A 22,871-nucleotide genomic window follows, 5' to 3' on the forward strand; every position below is an offset into this window, starting at 1 on the left:
TTTTAATATAAAAAATAAATATAAGTCATATTGTACGGATTAATGTGGATGTTGTTGTTAATATTGTTAACAACATTATGATAATTATGTTGCGGATGTTGTTGTCATAGCTGTTGCTTGTTGTTTTTTTTATTTGAAAATATCTTCATTTGCAAATTATTAGCAGCCATGTCTCGTTATGTTTTTGTGATTTATGCTTGTATTTATTTGCCTAGTTTTGAATTACATTGTCTGAGGGATTCGGACGCCTAAGCGGTTATTTAGATTTACATTTCCTTAATGTTGGGAAAAAGGCAATATTATCTAAGCAGGTAGCTTATCTAGTTTATCACATACAAAATCGTACTTTCCGCTTCGTATAAGAATATGCCTTAAAACAAGTTAAAAGGCCTGTGAGGATTGAATGCGAGTTCCTTTTGTACGTATGAACTTGCCGACAAGAATACGGATTTGCATTAAAGCATAAAAGAGGAGGTACCTGAAGGAATATACCGACATAGTCCATTTTGGAAGTGGGTCTTATTTTGGGAGTCATTCCTTTCGATAGATATCGCGGCCACCAGGCATTTAAGTTGGTCGCGGTATAATTTAGAGATTTTGTACCATTATATCAGGAAGCATAGACTTGACCACGATAAACATAATATCGTTGTAAACAGAATCGAACATACCTTAAAATGCACTTAAAAAAAAAAAACAAGTAAAAAAGTATCAGTCGGCTTTGCCGACAGAGATATGCCCTCAGCCTGTGTATATTGAAACAATTTTTTTCCAAAAAACGCATGTATTTAGGGAGTTTTAAAAATTTTGGGCGTTTGAACTGACAAAAATGTTAATTAGGATTTAATATCAAAAGTTTTGCGGAGGAGATACTAAAAAGAATGGATCTCCAGCCACTACACATGGTACCATAGGGGTTTTTTAGAACTTCAGGGATGTTTGCTCAAGAAGTATGAACTTGCCCCTGAAACAACTTTTACCATCGCAATTGAGTCAGCAATGCAAGTTGCTTCAACAAAAATCAAAGTGATTCGAAAGCAGGTCTTAAAGTGAACATGTATCCGAAATTTTGAGTGGGAGGTGCCGGATGGCGTGGACAAATATAGTCCATATGTGAACCTGATCTATATCTGGTAGATATAATAGGATGTATAAAGTATGGACCAATTCGGCCACTCTCTTCAAGAGTTATCGTACGCACAATTTTTCCGAACATTTTTTAACTTTTGTGGGGGAGGTACCTGAAGGAGTGGACCGATATGGCTTATCTTCGAACTTAAACTATGTTTGGACAAAATATTACTAAGGCCAAACTTTGGACCGAATCGGCAGACCTGTTCGAGAGTTCTTTTGCCCTCCAACCTCCTCACACGGTGTCATAGGGGTTTTTTGCAACTTTCAGGCTATTTTCTCAGGAAGTATGGACTTGCTCCTGATGAAACTTATACCGTCGTATGGAGGGCAGTGAATACAAGTTGCTAAAGCAAAAATCAAAGCGATTCGAGAGATGTTCCTAAACTGAACTTTTCCAAAATTTTGTGTGGGAGGTACCCGACGGAGTGGACCGATTGAGTCCATATTAAAACCTGATCTAAGTCTAGTACACGCTCCACGATGGGCAAAGTATGGACCAAATCGGTTACACCCTTCAAGAGTTATCGTGCGTACAAAATTTCCGAACATTTTCGAACTTTTGTGGGGGAGGTACCGGAAGGAGTGGACCGATATAGCTCATCTTCGAACTTAAACTAAGTTTGGACCAAATATTACGAAAGCCAAAATTTGAACCGAATCGGTTCATACCTTCGAGAGTTATCGTGCGCTCCAGCCAGCCAGACAGACATACAGACAGACGGACGGACGGACATTGCTCAATCGACTCCAAATTGTCTGAAACACATTTCGTCCAAACATACTTGTGGTCTAAAACCATTATTTCGATGAGGCACATTTTGCCCGTATGAAAGTGTATATACCCTTCATAGCCTAAAGGCTGAGGGTATAATTAAAGCTCACCGTGACCTGTAGCTTCCAACGTTGCAATGGTAATGCGAATGGATTGAACAAGAAGCGGAGGGGGACTTGCCTTGCTTATACCCCATTTTGTTCAGTACAGACCTATCTCGCTTGAGATTGACTCTAGTGACCCACACCCATAGAATGTATGGGGGTAGGAGTATAGTGCGGGATGCCGAGGTATGGTTGCTTAATGTGTATATACCGCCGATGAATGTTTATGACCTGCGTTATTGTCTTTTGGAGGGCAATAAACGTCTGTTGCTAGGGTACTTCAATGCTCATCAGCTCATCTTTGGCATTCCGTCTTAAGCAATGATCAGAGGGGTACAGCACTGGGCGAGCAAATTGATAGCTCCACATTTTGCACGGTAAACGCCCCTACGAGGATAAGAGGAGATTACCACAGTCCACCTAGCATCACTACTGTGACACCTGGTCCGTTAGATGACATATCCTGGCAAAACCCGTAATTTCCCTTGGCTTAGACCATCTTTCAATCATCGCGTCCGACTTCATAACTTCTGACAGTCGTAATTTTCTGAACCATGGAAAAGCTGATTACAGGGATTTGGAGAATTTACCAATCACCTCTTTAAAGAGCTTCCCATTCCCTCAGATTCTCAAGAAGCTGAGAGGCGACGGTTCTAGCAAATGATGAGCTTAGCAGTACGAACCCTGCATACCCAAGTGTTAGGGAATTTACTCTTGAAGTCAACAGGTTAGTAGGCGAACCGGAAAAAGTGGCTAGATCACATGAAGCAATGCAACATTGGTAGAGGATTAAGTAAATTGTGGACAACGGTTAAATCACTCTCGAATCCGGGAAAGAAGATTGACAGAATGAGTGTTAATTTCAACGACGTGACAGATCCGAAGAAGTCAGCGTGTTATTTTAACCCGCAATTTATAGAGCATACCGAGAGATATAGGGCGAAGAGGAGTGTGCTACGTCGTATAAGAACCCTGGTAGCCAAGCAGGTACTATGACGCGAAATCATTCAAAGCTATGGGCTTACATGGAATCTCAGCTTAAAGCCAAAGCAACTGGATGAACCCAGAGTGGAGCACTTAACAAGTGTTCTCAATCTATAATCGCGGGCTAAAATGATATGGAAAGTTAGCAGGGTGGTCCGCCACTGAAACCTAGGCTATGATGCCAGCTGTACAGGCCAAACTACCTCTTGTCACCAGTAGCGAAGATTCTAGAGGCTTCACTCCTCCCCATGATGAGAAGCAGCTGCTCAACATCAGTATGGATTCTGGAAAATGTACTGCACCAAAACAGCATTGCACGCCATATGCACACATATCAGTCGAGGACGGAACCAGAACAGTCAGTGCGACCGAAAAATTAAGGTGGCGCTTGACCAATCGAAGGCCTTCGATACCGTCAACCATGTCAAACTGTTCGAGTATAAAGAGAAGACTTACCTCAAACCGTGTTAAACTACATGTTTGGACTACAGTGGTTTTTGGAACTCAGAAATAAGAAACAGAACAGGCCGTGCGACCGAAAAGTTAAGGTGGTCCTTGACCTATCGAGGGCCTTCGATCCGTCAACCATGCCAAGCTGTTCTAGTATAAATAGAAGACTTCCCTCAAGCCGTGTTAAACCACGGTCGTTTGTTGAACTCAGAAATAAGAAGTCTAAGACCCGCAACGAGAAGCTGGGAGTTCCCCAAGGTGGGGTGATATCTCTGGAATGTTTAACATCTACCTTTCTCAAATTTCACATTCTCCAAATAGCTTCGAGATTGTAAAGTATGCGCATGATTGTACGTTCTAGGCGTCGTATCATATCCTTGATGACATATGTGACAGGTTAAATGTCTTCATAGCTGACTTAGTGCACTTCTTCCATTTGAGAAACATAAAAATGACTCTGACTGAAATTAGGATCCCTCTAACACTAAATACGCAAGTTATTTGATGAAACGTTCGACTGTATTTTTAATGCGTCAGCGGAAGCCACAGCTATTTGCGACAAGATAAGAGATTGGAATAAGGTTTTAAAGTCGATGTCCGGCAGTACTTGGGATGTTGAAAAAGAATCCTTGCAAAAGGCCGGTCTGTGGTAAGCTATGCTGTGGGTAAATTTTGTCAGAATGTCGCCTTAAGGTCTGCAACAGTGGCCTCTAAATGATCAACACAACGAGATGTTGTTGATACGGTACCTGTTTGGTTGTTATTGCCGTAAGCATCTCTGCCACGATCGAGTGAAAAGGCATCCCCCACCTAGGCAAGATCTTCATGATCTGGAGAGAGAGCTCCAAAGGTATAAGAGAGAAGTTCTAGATCAATGAACCTATCAGGCATTCTTGAATAAAATTCACACTGATGCAGTTGCGCAGGCAGTACTCGGTTACCACCCTTTATCTATGGCAGCAGAACAACGGCAGAAGGTTTTCTAAAGACAAAAAAAGTTGATGTCTTCCATAGATAACACAAGGCTTCTTGAGGTCTTCTAAAGACAATAGGAAAACTTCTGAAACCTTCCATAGACAACAAAAAACCTTCTTAGACCTTCTATAAACAATAGACCTCAAGATTTATTCTCTACACAACTGAAGACTACGTGAGGTCTTCTAAATACAAAAGTAGACCTTTCGAGGTCTTCTGTAGACAACAATAGACTACTTTAGGCCTTCTAACGACAACAGAAACTTCAAGAGGTGTTCTAACGACAACAGAAGACTTCTAGAGGTGTTTAAAAGGCAAAAGAAGAGGTTTGAGGTCTTCTATAGACAAAAATAGATTTTTTTTGACGTTTTTGGAGACAATATGAAACCTTCTGAGTCTTCTTTATACGACAAAAGACTTCTCGAGCTCTTCTTTAGACAACAGAATACTACGTGATGTCTGCCAAAGACAACAGTAGACCTCCAGAGATCTTCTTTAGACAACAAGAGACTTCTTTATGACTTCTAACGACAAAAGAAGACTTCTCATAGACAACAAAAGATCTCTTGATAGATTCCATAGACAATAAAAGACTTCTTGATGTCTTCCAAAGGAAAAAGAAGACCTCTTGGGATCTTCTTTAGACAGCAACAGACTTCTTGACGTCTTCTAAAAACAATAGGAACCTTCGGAGGTCTTCTACAGACAACAGAAAACCCTCTGCTGTCTTCAATAAATAAACAGAAGACCGCTGGGACTCTTCTTTAGATAACAGACGATTTCTTGCTGTAAAAATATACCTCTTGATGCCTTCCGTAGACAACAGAAGACTTTTTGAGATCTTCTTGAGGTATTCTAAAGCCAAAAATATACCTCTTGATGCCTTCCTCAGACAAAGAAGACAAAGAAGACTACTTGAAGTCTTCTATAGACAACAAAAAACCTCCTGAGTTCCTCTATAGACAACAGAAACCCTTCTGAGGTCTTCTATAAGCAACAGAAGACATCTTGGGATCATCTAACGACAAAGAAAATCTCTTGATGCCTTCCATAGCTCTTCTAACAACAAAAAAGAACTCTTGAGGAGTCTTCTAAAGTCAATAGGAAACCTACTGAGGCCTTATTTAGACAACAAAAACCTTCTTAGATCTTCCATAAACAACAAAAGACCTCTCTCGAACTTTTCCTTAGACAACAGAAGACTACGTGAGGTGTTCTAAAGACAAAAGTAGGCAACAAGCGACTTCTTTAGGTCTTATAACGACAAAAGAAACCCTCTTGAAGTCTTTTATAAGACAAAAGATAAGGTGTCGATGTCTTCCATAGACAACAGAAAACTTTCTGGGGTCTTCTATAGACAATTGAAACCCTTCTGAGGTCTTCTATAAACAACAGAAGACATCTTTGCGTCTTCCACAGGTAACCTCAGACCGCTTGGGTTCTTCTTTAGATAAAATCAGATTTCTTGAAGTATTATAAAAGCAAAAATAGACCTCTTTATGCCTTTAATAGACAACATAAAGCTATTTGAGGTCTCCTAAAGACAAAGAAGGCTATCTGAGGTATTCTATAGACAACGAAAAACCTTCTAAGGTCGTCAATAGATAGCAGAAAATCTTCAGAGGTCTTCTATAAACTACAGCAGACATAATGCTTTTTGAGGTCATCCAACGACAAAATAATACTTCTTGAGCTCTTTTATATACAACAAAATACCCCTGGACCATCTGATGTCTTCAATAAATAAACAGAAGACCGCTGGGACTCTTCTTTAGATGACAGCCGATTTCTTGCTGTAAACATAGACCTCTTGATACCTTCCATAGACAACAGAAAACTTCTTGAGGTCTTCTATAGACAAAAAAATTCTTGAGGTCGTCTAAAGACAACAGAAAACATTCTGAAGCCTTTTATAAACAACAGCAAATATCTTGAGGTCACAAAAAAAAAAGACATCTTGATGTATTCCTTAGATAGCAGAAGACTTCTTGAGGTCTTCTCTAGACAATATAAGTCTTCTGCCAAGGTAAACACGAGTGGTTTTTGCCTAGTTAAAATCTCGATGATGCATACGTCTCAATTCATGTGGGCACGACACTAGAGTTGGGCAATCTAGTTCTCGGAGCGGATCGATCTTTCTAGTTCCTTTTCTCAAACGAACCTAGTTGCTTTATATAGTTTCATAGTTCCAAATAGTTCCGAGACCGATATAGTTCCATGAATCTTTTTGAATTATCGTCCCTTTTGTTTTTACCGTTTGGTGGAGTTGACATAATAATAATAAATGAATTGTAGCGATGGGGCGGAGCGGTTGAAATAACAACGCCATGTGTTAGGTATTTTCATAAGCTTTCAAACGATACCCACTTTGCAGTAATTGGTTCAGTAGAGCCGGTTTTAAATCTGGCCCTTCGGGTCAAATAAAATTATACATTTCCGTAATCAGCGCAACAAACCCTATCTTTTGACAAAAATCCAAAAAAAAATTGGAGTGTGGGCTTTCGATTACACATGTGGGTTAAATGGGCTATTTTTGCATAAAATAACTCTAACATGGAATTATTCTAATAAACACACTCCGATTTTTCTTTGGATTTTTTAAGAGAGGTATAATTTCTCTCTTCAATATACGTATATTTTTTGGGCGGACAGACCCGGTTACTTCGGTTATTTTAGCTTTTTCATCTGAATATGTGGGTATTTCCTTATATGTGCGTATAAATGATGTGTTTTTAGAACCGCTATATCTCCAGAATGGTTCCTTATAGGAAAAAAACCGCCTACAATATTTGCTCTAGTCACTTGTTGATTAGACCCACCGTTGTCAAGAAAAACTCCGAAAACCTAAAAAATCCTTAAATGTTGACCTTTGACCCGGATTAACTGTTTTTGCACACATGGAATTGATGTGAGTTTTTTTCATATTTTGCATCAAAATATGAGTGTTTTTGTGTTTTTCATATGTTCTAAATTACCTATTTCTGGCGTTATGCCCTTGTTAAAATAATGGGTTAGTAAGGACATTGGTAATGAGTTAGTTTGCTGGGTAAGTAAACTAACTAATCGAGTTGCAATTTTTGATAATTAGGCATAATTGCTTGTAATGTTCTTACATTAGAATTCTGTCAATCCTTCTGTCAATTTAGTACGGTTGGCTATAGCATTGAAATAAAAATTAATGTTAATTAATTTAACGTTTAACTAAATACCAACAAGAATATTTAAGCAAATAACATACATTTTATTTATTTTAATCCATAACGCATAAATCTATTCATAATGTCTACACTTACAATGTGTTAAATGTCACCATTGCTGAAGATAACAAAAAAATTAAGAATCACACATAACACGTCTAAGAAAAAGAACAATCGTACAAATATCTAACGGTACATTATCGGAGATATTTTTTTTCAAAAACAATTTACAGAAAGAAATACAAAAGAACATAAATTTCTGTTTCTTCTACTCATTCACTCACATAAATAAAAGAACTGGTCAAAGCTGTTAACATTTTATGTTAGATTCTTTGCCACAACAATGGTCAGCTAGACATAAAATAGTTTTCTTATTCTTTTTGTTTCTTTTGCTTCATTAGGAAATAGATTCTTTAGCACAAAGAGAGTACCACCAACAAATTGTGTGTGATTTCTAGTTGTTTTTTATGTCTGGGAAATGGTAAGAAATGTTGGCCATTTCTTTTGGAAGTAAAAACTCAACACTTTCAAGATGGTGGTCATGATGGTAGTTAGCAACCAGTAACTGCAGCAAAAGCATGAAATAAAAATAAAAACCATAACATTTGTGTAAATTACACGACAATATAAAATTAACGCCATGCCATGAAAATGTTTAACAATGCATAAACACCTTAAACGATATGAGCTAAGCTCATTGGAGTGTATAGAAAAAAATTTAAATACGCTTTGAGGATTTTGGATTATTGTTTTCTATATAGCCTATATAAATAAGAGTATATGTTTTTCATATTTCTATATCAAATAATTAATAAAATTGCAGAAATATTTTTGACTGCTCTGAAGGGCTGCTAATTTTTACCTTTACCTCTGTGTTAGCCACCTACCTCGAAATGGATAGAGAACGCTATTGCAAATTTTTATAACATTTTCGAGAATATTTTTGTCACAAACGATAATAACCATAAAGGGGAAATTTTTTGCAGTTAATTTTTTACCTTAAAATAATTTTGAATATTTTCATTACAACCTAATATACATTCCATTGTACATATATGTAAAGTAGTGTTTGTGTTTTTTTTTCAATTAATTTTGGTAAACAAATCCATTTTGGAATCGGCATACGTGTATTACTTTTTACCATTGTTGCAACGGAAGTTATGCCTATTACAAAATAATTACTAATTATTTTAGTTTTATTATGGGACACTAAAAAATATTAGTTTACAACACAGCGGCATGGTAACAAAGAAAGTAATCAATCAAACATATTACATCATTAAATCATATAAACAAATACTGTATTTCATAACTTTGGGAAAAGTAAGTAGAATTGCCGTAAAAGGTCATACAGTTTGTGCCTTAAGTCTTTCTATTAGACATCAATGAGGTTTGGTAATATGGGCGGGCGCTATCACACATTTTTTAAGTGTGCATCGTCTGTTTCTGCCACCAAACACCTTTGATTTGATAGAGGATTTCCCCTAGCTAATACCAAGAGAATCCCAGGAATTCGCAATTTAATTAAAATTTAAGGAAATATGGCAGTTTTACGAATTAAAAGGATTCTTTCTTTCCAAAAGAAGTTATCGAACAACTTCTTCAGTTATCTACCTCGCATAAATGCATCCAAAGATGATCAATGGATCTCCCTTAGATCGTCCCCTAGAAGATCGATGGATCTTCGCATAGAAGATTGATGAATCGAAGCAACGGTGTGCACCAGCTTTCCTCTGAAGACATTGAAATCCCCACCTCATGTCACTCAGGAATCCAAAAGGCTATCTACAAGGAAGCTGCTCGGCTGATGGAATCCTTGGCAAACGCGCTTTATCTGAAGAAGTAGAGTATGTACTTTAACGACAAAAATCTCGAGAGCTTTGAATATTAAAACGTGGTCCTCATGGTCACAATGAATCTATAAAAATTAAATTGATTCGGCTCAAATTGAAAGTTGTGAAAACTTTGACAATCGTAAAAAAACAAGATTGTGTTTCCAAACTTTCTACAGCCTAATTTTTATACCATCAAACTTTTGCCTTATCGAAATAATAGCTTTAGACAGCAAATATGTTTGGACGAAGTCCGTTTCAGACAATTTGGAGTCGATTTAGCTACCGATTCGGCTCAAACTTTGGCCATCGTAATATTTTGTCCAAAATGAAACCAAAAGTTCAAAATTTCCATACATTGCACATCGTAATATTTTTACCAGACAGTTAAAGACCTCCCCTCGAATTGTTTTAATTTTTTTTTTGAAACGGTTTGTGTTCCAGGTCTCTATTACCAAGGTACAATTTTGTTCAGGGACAAGTCCATACTTCCTATGAAAATGGTCTTAAAGCTGTAAAAAACCCTACAGCTACCATGTGTAATGGCTGGAGCGCACGTCAACTTGCGAACGTGCACATAAACGTTCAAAAATATTCGATATCTCTTAAATGGAACAACCGATTTGGTCCAAACTTTGGATTTCGTAATATGTTGTACAAACTAAGTTCAAGGCCACATAGGTACACTTTCTAGAGTGCCTTTCTCACAAAAGTTCAATATTTTTATTTAAGTGGTCCACTTTTTGTGGTCCTGCTTACAAGGATTTAATATTGTTTATGGCAAGTCCATGCTTCCTGACATAGTGATCCAAAAGCTCTAATTTATACGGTGACCAACTGAAATGACTCGGGGGCTCGATATCCATCGAAAGGAATGACTGCCAAAATAAGATCCACTTCCTCCTCCATCCTCCGCAATACTTTGGAGTTTTAGTCAGCAAGTTCAATTGTTGAAAAAGGGTCACAAAATTCTGAAAACCCCCCAAATACATACATTTTGGAGAAAAGGATTTTGGTTGTGCTGTCGGTATTCGATGTATCCATAAATGAAAGTTGGACGAAATCCGTTTCAGACAATTTGGAGTCAATTTAGTAATGTCCGTCCGTCTGTCTGACTGGCTGGAGCGCACGATAACTCTCGAACGAATTAACCGATTTGGTAAAAAATTTGGCTTTCGTAATATTTTGTCCAAACTTAGTTTAATTTCAAAGATAGATTATATCGGCCCACTCCTTCTGGTACCTCCCCCACAAAAGTTCAAAAATGTTCGGAAAATTTGTGTGCACGATAACTCTTGAAGGGAGTAACCGATTTGACCCATACTTTGCACATCGTGAAATTTCTACCAGACTTAGATGAGGATCCAATGTGGCCTCTATCGGTCCACCCCTTCGGGTACCTTCCACACAAAAGTTCGAAAATGTTCGGAAAATTTGTGTGCACGATAACTCTTGAAGGGAGTAACGGATTTGGCCCATACTTTGCACATCGTGAAATTTCTACCAGACTTAGATGAGGATCCAATGTGGCCTCTATCGGTCCACTCTTTCGGGTACCTCCCCAACAAAACTCCAAAAATGTTCGGAAAAAATGTGTGCACGCTAACTCTAGAAGGGAGTGACCAGATATAGAATAGGTTCGAATATGGACTATATTTGACCCCTCCTTCGGGTACCTCCCACACAAAATTTCGGATAAGTTCACTTTAAGACCTGCTCTCGAATCACTTTGATTTTTCTTGAAGCTATTTGCATTCTCTGCCTCAATTGAGACGGTAAACGTTTTTTCAGAGGCAGTCTGAAAGGTGTAAAAAACCCCTATGGCGCCATATGTAGTGGCTGGAGAGCACGATAACAATCGAACCGATCAACCGATTTGGTCCAAAATTTGGTTTTCGTCACATTTTGTCCAAACTGAGTTTCAGTTCGAAAATGGGCAATACCGGTTTACAACATTCGGTACTTCCCCCCAATATTTTTAAAATGTCATAAAATGGTATGCACGATATCTCTTGAACGGCGCAACCAATTTGGTCCAAACTTTGCATCTCCTAATATGTTGTCCAAATTTAGTTTAACTTCTAAAATTACCCATATCCGTCCTCTCCTTAGGGATCCTCCCCCACAAAAGTTTAACATTTGTGTCTAAGTGCAGTTTAAAGATTCAAAGATCCTTTGGAAATGTATACCGATGCTGTTTATTGTGGTCGGCGAAGCTGACTGATACTTTTTTATACCCTCCACCATAGTATGGAGGGTATATTAAGTTTGTTTTTCCGTTTGTAACGCATTGAAATACTCATTTGCGACCCTATAAAGTATATATATTCTTGATCAGGGTAAAATTCTAAGTCGATCTGAGCACGTCCGTCCGTCTGTGGTAATCACTCTAGCATCCACAAAAATGGAGATAGGACGCTGAAATTTTGGGAAAATGCGTCTTTTGTTTGCAGGCAGGTCAAGTTCGATGATGGGCTATATCGGTCCACGTTTTGGTATAGCCCCCATATAACGGTACCCCCAGATATACGGTATTTTGACGTTTTTAGATACATTATCAGACCGATGTAGCTATAATTTGACATTTAGGGTTCTTAAGTGTTAATGAACTTATATATTAGAAGCTGTGGACATAGATCCACGTTTTGGTATAGCCCCCATATAACGGTACCCCCCGATTTGCGGTATTTTGACGTTTTTAGCTACATTTTCAGACCGATTTGGCTATAATTTGACATTTAGGGTTCTTAAGTGTCAATAAACATATATAACAAAACTTGTGGACATAGGTCCACGTTTTCGTATAGCCCCCATATAACGGTACCCCCCGATTTGCGGTATTTTGACGTTTTTAGCAACATTTTTAGACCGATTTAGCTATAATTTGACATTTAGGGTTCTTAAGTACCAATAAACATATATAACAAAAGTTGTGGACATAAGTCCACGTTTTGGTATAGCCCCCATATAACGGTACCCCCCGATTTGCGGTATTTTGGCGTTTTTAGCTACATTTTCAGACCGATGAAGCTATAATTTGACATTTGAAGTTCTTAAGTATAACTAAACTTATATGACAAAATTTAGGTCCACGTGTTGGTATAGCCCCCATATAACGGTACCCCCGATTTACGACATTTTGACGTTTTTATCTACATTTTCAGACCGATATAGCTATAATTTGACATTTAGGGTTCTTAAATGTCAATAAACTTATATAACTAGTGGACATAGGTCCATGTTTTGGAATAGCCCCCATATAACGTTACCGCCCGATTTCAGATATTTTGAGAATTTTACCAACAAATTTTAACCGAATTATCTGTAATTTGAACATTTGACATTTGAAATTCTTAGTGGTCACCACACCTCTACACCAAAAATTGTCAAGAAAGCCCCCATATAACGGTACCTCCCGATTTTCAGTAATTTGATGATTTTAGCTACAATATTAAACCGAACTAGCAGTAATTTGACATTTGAAGTTCTTAGTGGTCACAACACCTCTCCATCAAAAATTGTCAACATAGGTCCATGTTCGGATATAGCTCCCATGTAACGGTACCTCCCAATTTTCAGTAATTTGGCCATTTTAGCTACAATTTTTAACAGAACTAACTGTAATTTGACATTTGAAGGTTGTAGTGGTCACCACGCATCTGCATCAACAATTTTCAACATAGCCCCAATATAACGATACTTCCCGATTTTCGGTACTTTGAGGATTTTACTTAAAATGTTTAACCGAACGTAGGTCCATGTTTTTGTATAGCCCCAAAACAAACCTCCCGATTTTCCGTACCTTAGCTTTATTTTTGGACGAACTTTCTGTAATTTGAAATTTAAAAGTCAACAAAAATTCTGCAACAAAAATTGTTCATTTAAGTTCATATACCAGATACCTCCGAACTAGCTGTTAATGACATTTGAAGTTCCCACGTTATGTACCGATTTTCGATATTTTGAGGATTCTAGCTAAATTTTTTAACCGAATTAGGAGTTATTTTACATTAAAGGTTCCCATCAAAAACTCTCAACATAGGCCCATGTTTTATTATAACCCCTATATAACAGTACCCCCCAATTTCTAGCCCACCAAAAATTGACAACAGTTAGATATAGGCACCATAATAAAGGGCCTCCCGAATGAAGCATTTTATGTACATTATCTGACATTTTAACGTACTCACTTAAAGTTGGGGACAGGAATGAATATTTTATGGTGGAGGGTATGAAAAGTTCGGCCCGGCCGAACTTAATGCTTTTTTACTTGTTACTTTTACTTTTTCTATTTGTAATTTGATTTTTTTCATTTGAAATTCGAATTAGTCCATTTGCAGTTCGACAAATTTTATTTCTAATTCGAAAAACCATATTTTGTAATTATTTTGTTTCAGATTTCAAATGGAGTAATTCGAATTTCAAATGAAAAAAATTAAATTATAAATGAAAAAAATCGAATTAAAAATGGAATATATGGAATTATAAATGGAACATTTTGAATTACAAATGAAATAATTCGAATTAAAAATGAAAAAATGCAAATATAAATAAAATAATTCGAATTTCAGTTGGAATTCTTAAATTACAAATGAAATAATTCGAATTTCTTTAGCTGATGGCCATTGTAGTCAATGCTATGTCTTATTAACATTGTATTTACTGCAAGTTATTATAATAATAAATAAATAAATAAAATAATAATTCGAATTTCAATTGAAATTCTCAAATAACAATCAAAATATTTCGAATTATAACGGAAATTATTCGAATTACATGCGAAAATGGTGATAAGAAGAGGAAGCATAAACCTTATTTACAAGAACATGATAGTCTGAAATGTAATATTGAACATAAACAAAATGAACTACTTGGATCCTCTTGGTGAACGGATTGAACAAGATCGATCCGCAAAGTGACCAGACTGCCCAACACTAGTGAGGGTATATCTCTGTCGGTAAAGACGACTTAATCTTTTGTACTTGTTAAAGTCATCGGCTGATGGAATAAGTCTGCGGGCAAGTAGGTTTTGCCGACAGACTTATTCCGTCTACTACTACTACTTTTCTATTGTCCATATGAAAATTGCATTTTGAAATTATGGCCATGTGTTATATGTTTCATAATTTCCATTTCAAAAGAAAGTTGAAATTCTTGGCTCTTTCCAAAAAATTGCAACGATTAGTAAAACAAACAATACTAAAAAATATTTTTCAAACCCATAATTATGTTATGAAATTTCACAAAACGGAAACGCATTACAAAAAAGAAAAAAAAAACAAAACAGACAAGTGGCGAAATTTCTAAAAATTGTCCATAAACCAAACAAATGAACAAAACGAAATTACCAAATAGACAACAGTCTCGGTAATTGGTGAGGCACAGAAGTTTCAATAATTATAAAAAATTCGTATTTAATGTTACATTGACGTGAGCTGATTTTGGGATGGCATGGATATTGACATTCATGGATGGATGGATGAATGAATGAAAAAGCATTGAAAAAAATTTCCAAAAAAAACAAGAAGAGGAGATCATAAAAACGGAAATAAATGTAGCTTCATTTCTTTGTAAGAAAAAAATCTGATTTTTTTACTTCATCTTCTAATGATGGCAACTGATTGCATTGGACACATGTTTCCGCTTCAATGGAGTAGATAATTATATTGACCGTTTGGCTTGGGTGTCTTTTGTTTGCTTGAAGAGATGAGCGATGAGCTCTTCAGTAGTAGGGTAGGTTTTTTGTTTTATCTTTTAAACTTACCTTCCTCAGCAATTGATTGCCAGTGCTCATGCGTGCATTACGTTTGGGCAATTGTGGAGGTTGCTGCTGCTGTTGGTGTATTTGTAATTGATGACGATTTGGATGATGTCTTAAATTCGCTGTCTGCTCTTTGTCTTCCTCTCGATATGAGTGGCTTATTTCAATTTTTATATTATCTCCCTTGCGTGGTGGATGCTTGTTGTGGTTATCTCCCGCCTCCCCCTCATAATAGGAGCAATTGTCCTCATCACAACTGGACATGCTGCAATAGCATGGTAAATTTTCATTGCCATCTTCAGTTTGGCGGTGTTCATCCTCCTCCAAAAGGCCATAGGAATTATTCCAAAATACCCCACTGTCGGCTTGGCAACAAGCCAATTGCTTGGAATTACTTGCCACCACAACTGTACTTTGGGCCGAGGAACAGGTCACACAACTGCTAATATCGCTTATGGCATCTGTGCTACTCAAAGGTGAGCCGGCACAGGCTCTCTGATCATCGGAAATAACCGAGGAGGGACGATTGAAAAATATCCCATTTGTATCGGAAAATTGACAACAACAATCACGTTCCGAATCGCATAAGGATTGATTGTCACCGGCATGGGAACTTGCCGAACAGCCGGAAGAGGAAGAACTGGAACTAGAAGCTGTGCTGTTGCTGCTGCAACAACTGCTGGAAGAACATGTGGAGTGGGTGGAAGAATTTTGTGTACACACTGAAGTTTGGGAGGCAAATGAATGGGCCGATATACACGAGGATCTGGTCATATCATGAGGATTTTGACCGGAACTGCGTACAAAGATTTTCACTGAATTTTCCCCTGTATTCAGGGGTTTCTTGAGGGCCGATGCTGCCGAGCTTTCGTGGATCATTAGAGAGTCGGTTTCAATAAAATCTTCATCCGGATGATCAGCGGCATTATCCATTATCCAATCATCGTCGATTTTAATTTTGGTTAAATTTTTTTCACTTTTCATTTGTAAATTATTTTGAATTTTTAAACGTTGTTCATTTTCAATATTACACTGTTTGGTGGTGGTGGGCGTTGTTGGTGTGGCTGTGGTGGTCATTGATTTAGTTATGGAATTATTTAGGGCCTCATTTGTTGTGGCTTTGGTAAGATTTTTCTTGGAAAAATTACTAACATCATTGGGATCGGCATTGTTGTAGTGGCCCGAAAATGAGGTTATGGAGGTTTTACCCACCTGGATTTTTATGTGGGAACCTGAGGAGGATGAGTTATTTTCTTTCAGGGGTTCTCCACCATCCTTGCAGAGTTTATTCTTATCATAGGCATAATCTTGATGAAAGTGCTCGGATTTCCCTGATGCCTTATCCGAGCACTTTTCGAGGTTTTTTAAATTCTCCAAGGGTTTCTTGTGCTCATCATTGGAGGAAGAGACACCGGAATCAGAATTACTTTCCAAGGATAAGCGCTTGAGTTTTTGTTGCTCATCTTCATGGTGTAGCTGAGACAAATCATGCTGGGACTTGGACATGGGACAATTTTTGAAATTACAGTTCTTATAGCCACAGGTGTTTTTGTCTTTCTCCACCGGCTCCGCCTCCTCCTTGTCGTGCAGTTGTTGTTGTGGTTTGCTGGGCTCATTTAGTTGATTGATAATTAGCAGAGGTTGCCGTTTCTTCCTTATGTGTACCCTTTCCACCTTGGCCTTTTGATATTGTCCTGCAGGTAGCCTGGTATTCCTTAGGAGATTTTGATCTATATTAAGGCAGGGTGTGATGTCTTCTGCTAACGATTTTTCATGATCTATGTACCTAAAGGCCTCTGTCGGTCTATTATGGCTATTGAGGTTGGAATTACGAGAATCTGGTATGGGTTTGGGTATTCTGGAGATGGGCTTCCTTTTATGCTCCTCTTGAGAACAGGGGGAGCGAGTTTTCTCTCCCTTTTGTAACTCCTGCTGCGACAAACATTCCGCACACTCCAAACATTCGGAGCTGTTAATACTTAAAGATTGCCTAAATCTTCCTGGTTGATCCTCGGCAAGAGGGGCCAATGGCTTGAGCCTGCGATTAGGTTCCTTGTGTGGCACGGGAGCCGGCCGACTGGGTTGTGGTGGCAATTGCCTCGCTTGTTTTTGTTGTTCAAACATTTTATTGATTTTGGCCACTGCCTCCTTGGATTTGGGCGAACCATGTTCACACTCGGTTAGTTCTATGCGGGCAATACGATCTGCTCGAGATTTAATGCCGGCACGAGCCATGTCCCGTCGTATGTCACAGGTGGAAATACGATTACGATAATCCCAGCTATTGGATTTTTCACAATCCCCATTAAGGGTATTATCCGATTCACAGCCGGTGCTGTCACCACAGTTGGAGGAGTGACAACAGCTGGAAGAGGAGGCTGTATCGTTAAATATGGAGGCAGTTGAGTGCGAAACAGAAGCGGGAGGTTTAACAAATTTCGGTGGTGAATTGGTGGTACGTTGTGGGCCAGAAGAACCCTGTAAAAATTGCCATGATTCCACGGTAGGTGGGGGCAATGGTGGTAGGGGTTTATTGGGCGCCTCATAACGATTGATAACTGTAACGCGGTTCACATTTTTATTACGCTGCTGTTGTTGTTGCTGGTGTGAAGAGGACATTAGCTGCACCTGTGGCAGATGTCGTTTATATTCCATATAACTGTAGTTTGGTTTGGATCCAGTTTTTGTCATCAAAGCCTCTTTGCATTGATGCACATAATTCACCTTGAGCAGTTCCATTTGTGGTACCTCGGCACTGGACATTCTCGAATCCAAGGTACTATCCATACCCACACTGGCCAATGTTTCATTGGAGGGTTTTCGCTGGATATGATGCATTTTGGTGGATTTCTTCATTGAAGATTAGGTGGAAAAGGCGAAGAAGGGGTTCTGCTTTAGTTGAGAATCTGAAGCATGTTGGGGGAGAGGTAGACTTTCCCAGTTGTTTAATCGAAGTTAGTTTTGGATTTTTGGGAAAAAGATGGATTTTCTTTACCGTTTTTGTTTTGAAAAGTCTTTTGCCTAGTTGTGGTTTTAAAAGATTCGTTAAATTTCGCGGTTAGTTCCGTTATGTTTCGGGATTTTTTTTCGTTTTCTTTCGTTTCGTGTTTTTTTTCGTTTGAATCTGTTTGCTCCGGTGCGGTCTAATGTATTTGAATAAAGCTTGTAATTCTCATTTGATCAAAGATTTGTTAAAAATGTATTTGATTTTCACTGCTTCTTTCCAAAGATTTTGCAACTCTTTATAAAAATTTGCTTTACGGCAATCGTTTAGTTTTCATTAAAGCCTATAATTCTCATTCGATTCACACACTTTGGAGTTGGATTTAAAATTTGTTTTATTTTCTTCTTGTAGTTCTCATTTGATCAGAGATTTGGTGAACATTTATTTGATTTTCACTGTGTTTTCACCAAAGATTTTTGAACTCTTTAAAAAAGTTTACTTTAGAACAGTCGGTTAGTTTTCAATAAAGCTTATAATTCTCATTCGATTCACACACTGTGGAGTTTTAATTTTTTTATTTTGATTCTTTTTTGTTAGTTTTTATGTTTATTTTTTTGTCAAATTTTGTAATTTTGCCTTCAGAGCAAACTAAAGAATTAAATTAAGGCATATAATTCTCATTTACTTTAAACAATCAAACACTTTGCATTGAAAGTTGATTAGAATAAAAGCCTTTCAGTTAATTTCTTCACTGACTTTGTTTTTGTTTGCACCGCAAGCTTTAGTGTAGTGTAAAATTATAATCAAGAGCTTGTAATTCTCATTTACTTTAACCGCTTAAATTTGTTGTGTTGAATCTTGCTTTAAATTACTGCTTTATTAGATAATTTCTTCACTGATATTGTTTTTGTTTGCACGAAGTCGTTTGTTTAGAAAACGTTAACTTCAGGGTTGTGGAATGTTATTGTACAAAGCTTGTAATTCTCATTCACTTTGATTTAGTTTAGTATAAGATTCTTGAGTTATTCTCTTAACTTATGCTGGTTTATTGTTCCTTAAATTGGTATGTAGAAACCTCTCCCTTCTCTTCTCACGCCTCTTTATGTTTCGATGTATAAATAAACATAAATCGGCCTTATAATTCTCATTAAGTGTAATCCTTAGTCACTTGAATGAGTTTGAGAGTCAAAAGTGGAGCTTGAAGAGTCCATAAGGTTGTTGTAATTCTCATTAGCTTTAGAGTTCCAAAACCAATTTACTGTTTTAATTGGCTACATATGCAGCAGATTTGAGTGGGATTATTAGGTTTAAAATTATGATTTTTTTATTATCAAGCCACACCAACGCCGAGGTTTTTGTTTAATATTTTTGACACAATTTTTTTTTTGTATTTAATAGGCCATTTAAATGCAGACACTTTTGTCGGTTTACTTTAGCAGCATCAATGGGTTTTAACCTTGGTTTTGTTTACAATGAAAAACAAATAAAAAATTATTTTTTTTCTTCAAATTCAGCTCGTCTTCGTTATGCAGACAAATTGTTTCGTAGTATTTTTTTCGATTTGATTTGTTCGCTTGACAATTGTAGCACCACTTTCCGGTATTAATAATTCGTTTCGTTATTTTTGTTTTTTCTCTTTCTTTTCAAACAAACATTGTTGAGTGGTCAATAAAAATTGAATAATAATAGCAATAAAAACACACAATATTTTGCATAATTATATAAAACAATAATACATCATATTATTTTTATTTCTTTAAAAAAAAAACTCAACACTATAATCCACATTCGAGGGGTGGGGGGTTGGAGATTAATCAATGCCCATCTTTTATTTTGTAACTGTAACTTTCTACACAATTGTTTTATTGTTTACGCTTTTTTTATAAAGAAAGATGTGTTTCCGAAATCGTATTCATTCATCGAACGAAGTTTAAAAAAATAAGTTTCGTTTATTTTCTTCTTCTCGTATTCAATCATCCGTTTTAATGTTGTTTAACCGTCAAAAGTTTGTTTGCAACTGTTGCTTGTTTGGTAGTTAGCTGGAGCGAACAGTGGCAACCAGTTAGTTATTTGGGGTTAGCTTGTGATCGTATACAACACACAACATGTTTGTTTCATACCTCGCCGTTTGGATGGGGCATGGGGCATTTTGTTCGTTACGCTTGCGCTTGTAGGAAAACGATCTTCATTTCATTCTTGTTTGACCAGTTTTTTGTTTATTGGAGGCAGGCATTTATGGACAACATAGCAACTCCAAAATAGTAGGCACATGTATAACAAAAAATAGCATAACATTTTGGGGGATCACAATGTTGAAAAAACAAGAAAGTATCAGTCAGCTGTGCCGTCAGTCTTGGACCTAAAAAATTAATTAACACAATACTTCTCACGTCTATAGGATTTTTTAAGTGTTTGGGCCAACTTTTCTGGGAGAATGGACTTTCCACCGAAAAAAAATTGTACCGTCCTAACTAGAGCCGCAAAAACATCACGTTGCCAAAAATTTAAAAACGATCTCAGAATAGTTCTTAAACTACACTCTTTCCAAACTTTGTGTGGGAAAAATCAGGAAAAATTCTTCGAACATAAAACATGTTTGGACAAAATATTACGATAACCAAAGTTGAAACCAAATCGATTGATCCGTTCGATACTTATAGTCCGCACCATCCAGACAGACTGGCGGACTAAATCACCTCCAAATTATTCACATATACGAGTACTTGGGGTGTAGAGCCATTCTTTCGCGTAAAAAAGGGTATATACCATCTTTATCTAAAAGGCAGAGGGTATAAAAATGGCAAAACTCAAACAATCACAGAAGGACTCCGGTATGTGTTAGATGTGTTCAACTTGTAGGGATATATTATGATGATTGTTGACGATACAATACGCGTGAATACCAGCTAAGCCATTTTCCGAACTTGGTCTCTGTTAACAGTATAGCCGACTTCATGACCTCTTAGAATTTATAAATCACCGCTTCGGAAAGCCGCCCAATGGACAGTGCCCTCGGGTTGCTGAGAGAAATTTCTGGGACATCATCACAGTTGCAGCCTACATACCTGTTAGTCGAATATCCGAAAGTAGACCAAATTTTCCAGCAGAGGCGACAGGACTAGAAAATGAACGTGATGAGCTTTGTCGTATGAACCCAAGAGTTAGGCAACAAGCGGAAAAAGTGGCTAGACTACCTGAGAACGGCTGTTACTTTCATATAAGAGGTGGTTCTATGGACCTTTATGTAAGAAAGGGTGCTTCTCAAGACCTTTCTGAAAAAAGTGCTTCTATATACCTTTTCTGAAAAAAGGTACTGCTATAGACACTTTATCAAAGAAATGGTGGTTCTAGAGCCCATTTCTGAAAGAAAGGGTGTTTCTAGAGACCTTTTCTGAAAGAAAGGTTACTTCTAGAGATCATTTCTAAAAGCAAGGTTGTTTCTAGAAACCTTTTCTGAAAGAAAGGTTGCTTCTAGAGATCGTTTCTGGAAGCAGGGGTGCTTCTTGAGACTCTTTCTGGAAGTAGGGGTGCTTCTAGAGACCCTTTCTGGAAGAAGCGTGCTACTTGAGACCCTTTCTGGAAGTAGGGTGGTGCTTCTTTCTTTCAGAAAAGGTCTAGAAGCACCCTTTCTTCCAGAAAGAGTCTCTAGAAGCACTATATCTCGCAGAAAGGGCCTCAGGGTGCTTCTAGAGACCCTTCTGGAGAAAAAGGTGCTTCCAGAGACCCTTTCTGGAAGATATGGTGCTTCCAGAGACTAATTCTGAAAGAAAGGATACTTCTAGAGACCTTTTCTGAAAGAAAGGATGCTCCTAGAGACCTTTGCTGAAAGAAAGGGTGCTCCTAGAGACCATTTCTTGAAGAAATTGTGTTTCTCGAGAAACCCTTTCTGGAGGGTGTTTCTAGAGACCCTTTCTGGAGGACAGGGTGCTTGTAGAGACCCTTTCTGGAGGACAGGGTGCTTCTATAGACCCTTTCTGGAAGTAGCCGTGCGTCTAGAGACCCTTTCTGGAGGGCAGGGTGCTTCGAGAGACCCCTTCTGGAAGAAAGGGGGCTTCTAGAGACCTTTTCTGGAAGAAAGGGTTCTTCTAAGGACCGTTTCTAAAAGAAAGAGTGTATCTAGAGATACTTTGTGGAAGAAAGGGTGCTTATAAAGACCGTTTCAGAAGGAAAGGGTGCATCTAGAGACCGTTTCTGAAGGAAAAGGTGCATCTAGAGACCCTTTATGGAAGAAAGGGTGTTTCTAGAGACCCTTTCTGGAAGAAAGGGTGCTTCTAGAGACCCTTTCTGGAAGAAGGGTGTTTGTAGAGACCATTTCTGGAAGAAGGGTGTTTCTAGAAGAAAGGGTTCTTCTAAAGACAGTTTCTGAAAGAAAGAGTGCATCTTGAGAACATTTCTTGAAGAAATTGTGTTTCTTGAGCATTTTCTGGAAGTAGTGGTGCTTCTACAAACCCTTTCTGGAAGTAGGCGTGCTTCTAGAAACTCTTCTGGAGGACAGGGTGCTTCTAGAGACCCTTTCTGGAGGACAGGGTGCTTCTAAAGACCCTTTCTGGAAGACAGGGTACTTTTAGAGACCCTTTATGGAAGAACGGGTGCTTCTAGAGACCCTTTCTGGAAGAAGGGTGTTTCTAGAGACCCTTTCCGGAAGAAAGGGTTCTTCTAAAGACCGCTTCTGAAAGAAAGAGTGCATCCGGAGAACATTTCTTGAAGACATTGTGTTT

The 22,871-nt window shown here is 37.8% G+C and overlaps 1 protein-coding gene across 29 annotated transcripts in view; it reads right to left on the bottom strand.

Annotated features, from left to right (window-relative positions):
• Positions 1-22,871, bottom strand: part of LOC141405841 (guanine nucleotide exchange factor DBS) — a 457,151-nt gene that overhangs the window by 88,986 nt on the left and 345,294 nt on the right. For 2 of the 29 annotated variants that reach the window (XM_073990585.1, XM_073990586.1), the window contains exon 1: positions 15,213-20,166. The exons of 26 other annotated variants lie outside the window; for them this stretch is intronic. In XM_073990585.1, coding sequence (XP_073846686.1) covers positions 15,213-18,065 — 2,853 coding nt within the window. In that variant the 5' untranslated portion in view covers positions 18,066-20,166. Of the gene's footprint in view, positions 1-15,212; positions 20,167-22,871 lie in introns of those variants that run through there. One more of the 29 variants, XM_073990588.1, reaches the window with a different exon arrangement.

This window comes from Musca autumnalis, unplaced genomic scaffold (assembly GCF_047663935.1).
Source record: "Musca autumnalis isolate F117 unplaced genomic scaffold, ASM4766393v1 scaffold_5, whole genome shotgun sequence".
Lineage (NCBI taxonomy): Eukaryota > Metazoa > Arthropoda > Insecta > Diptera > Muscidae > Musca > Musca autumnalis.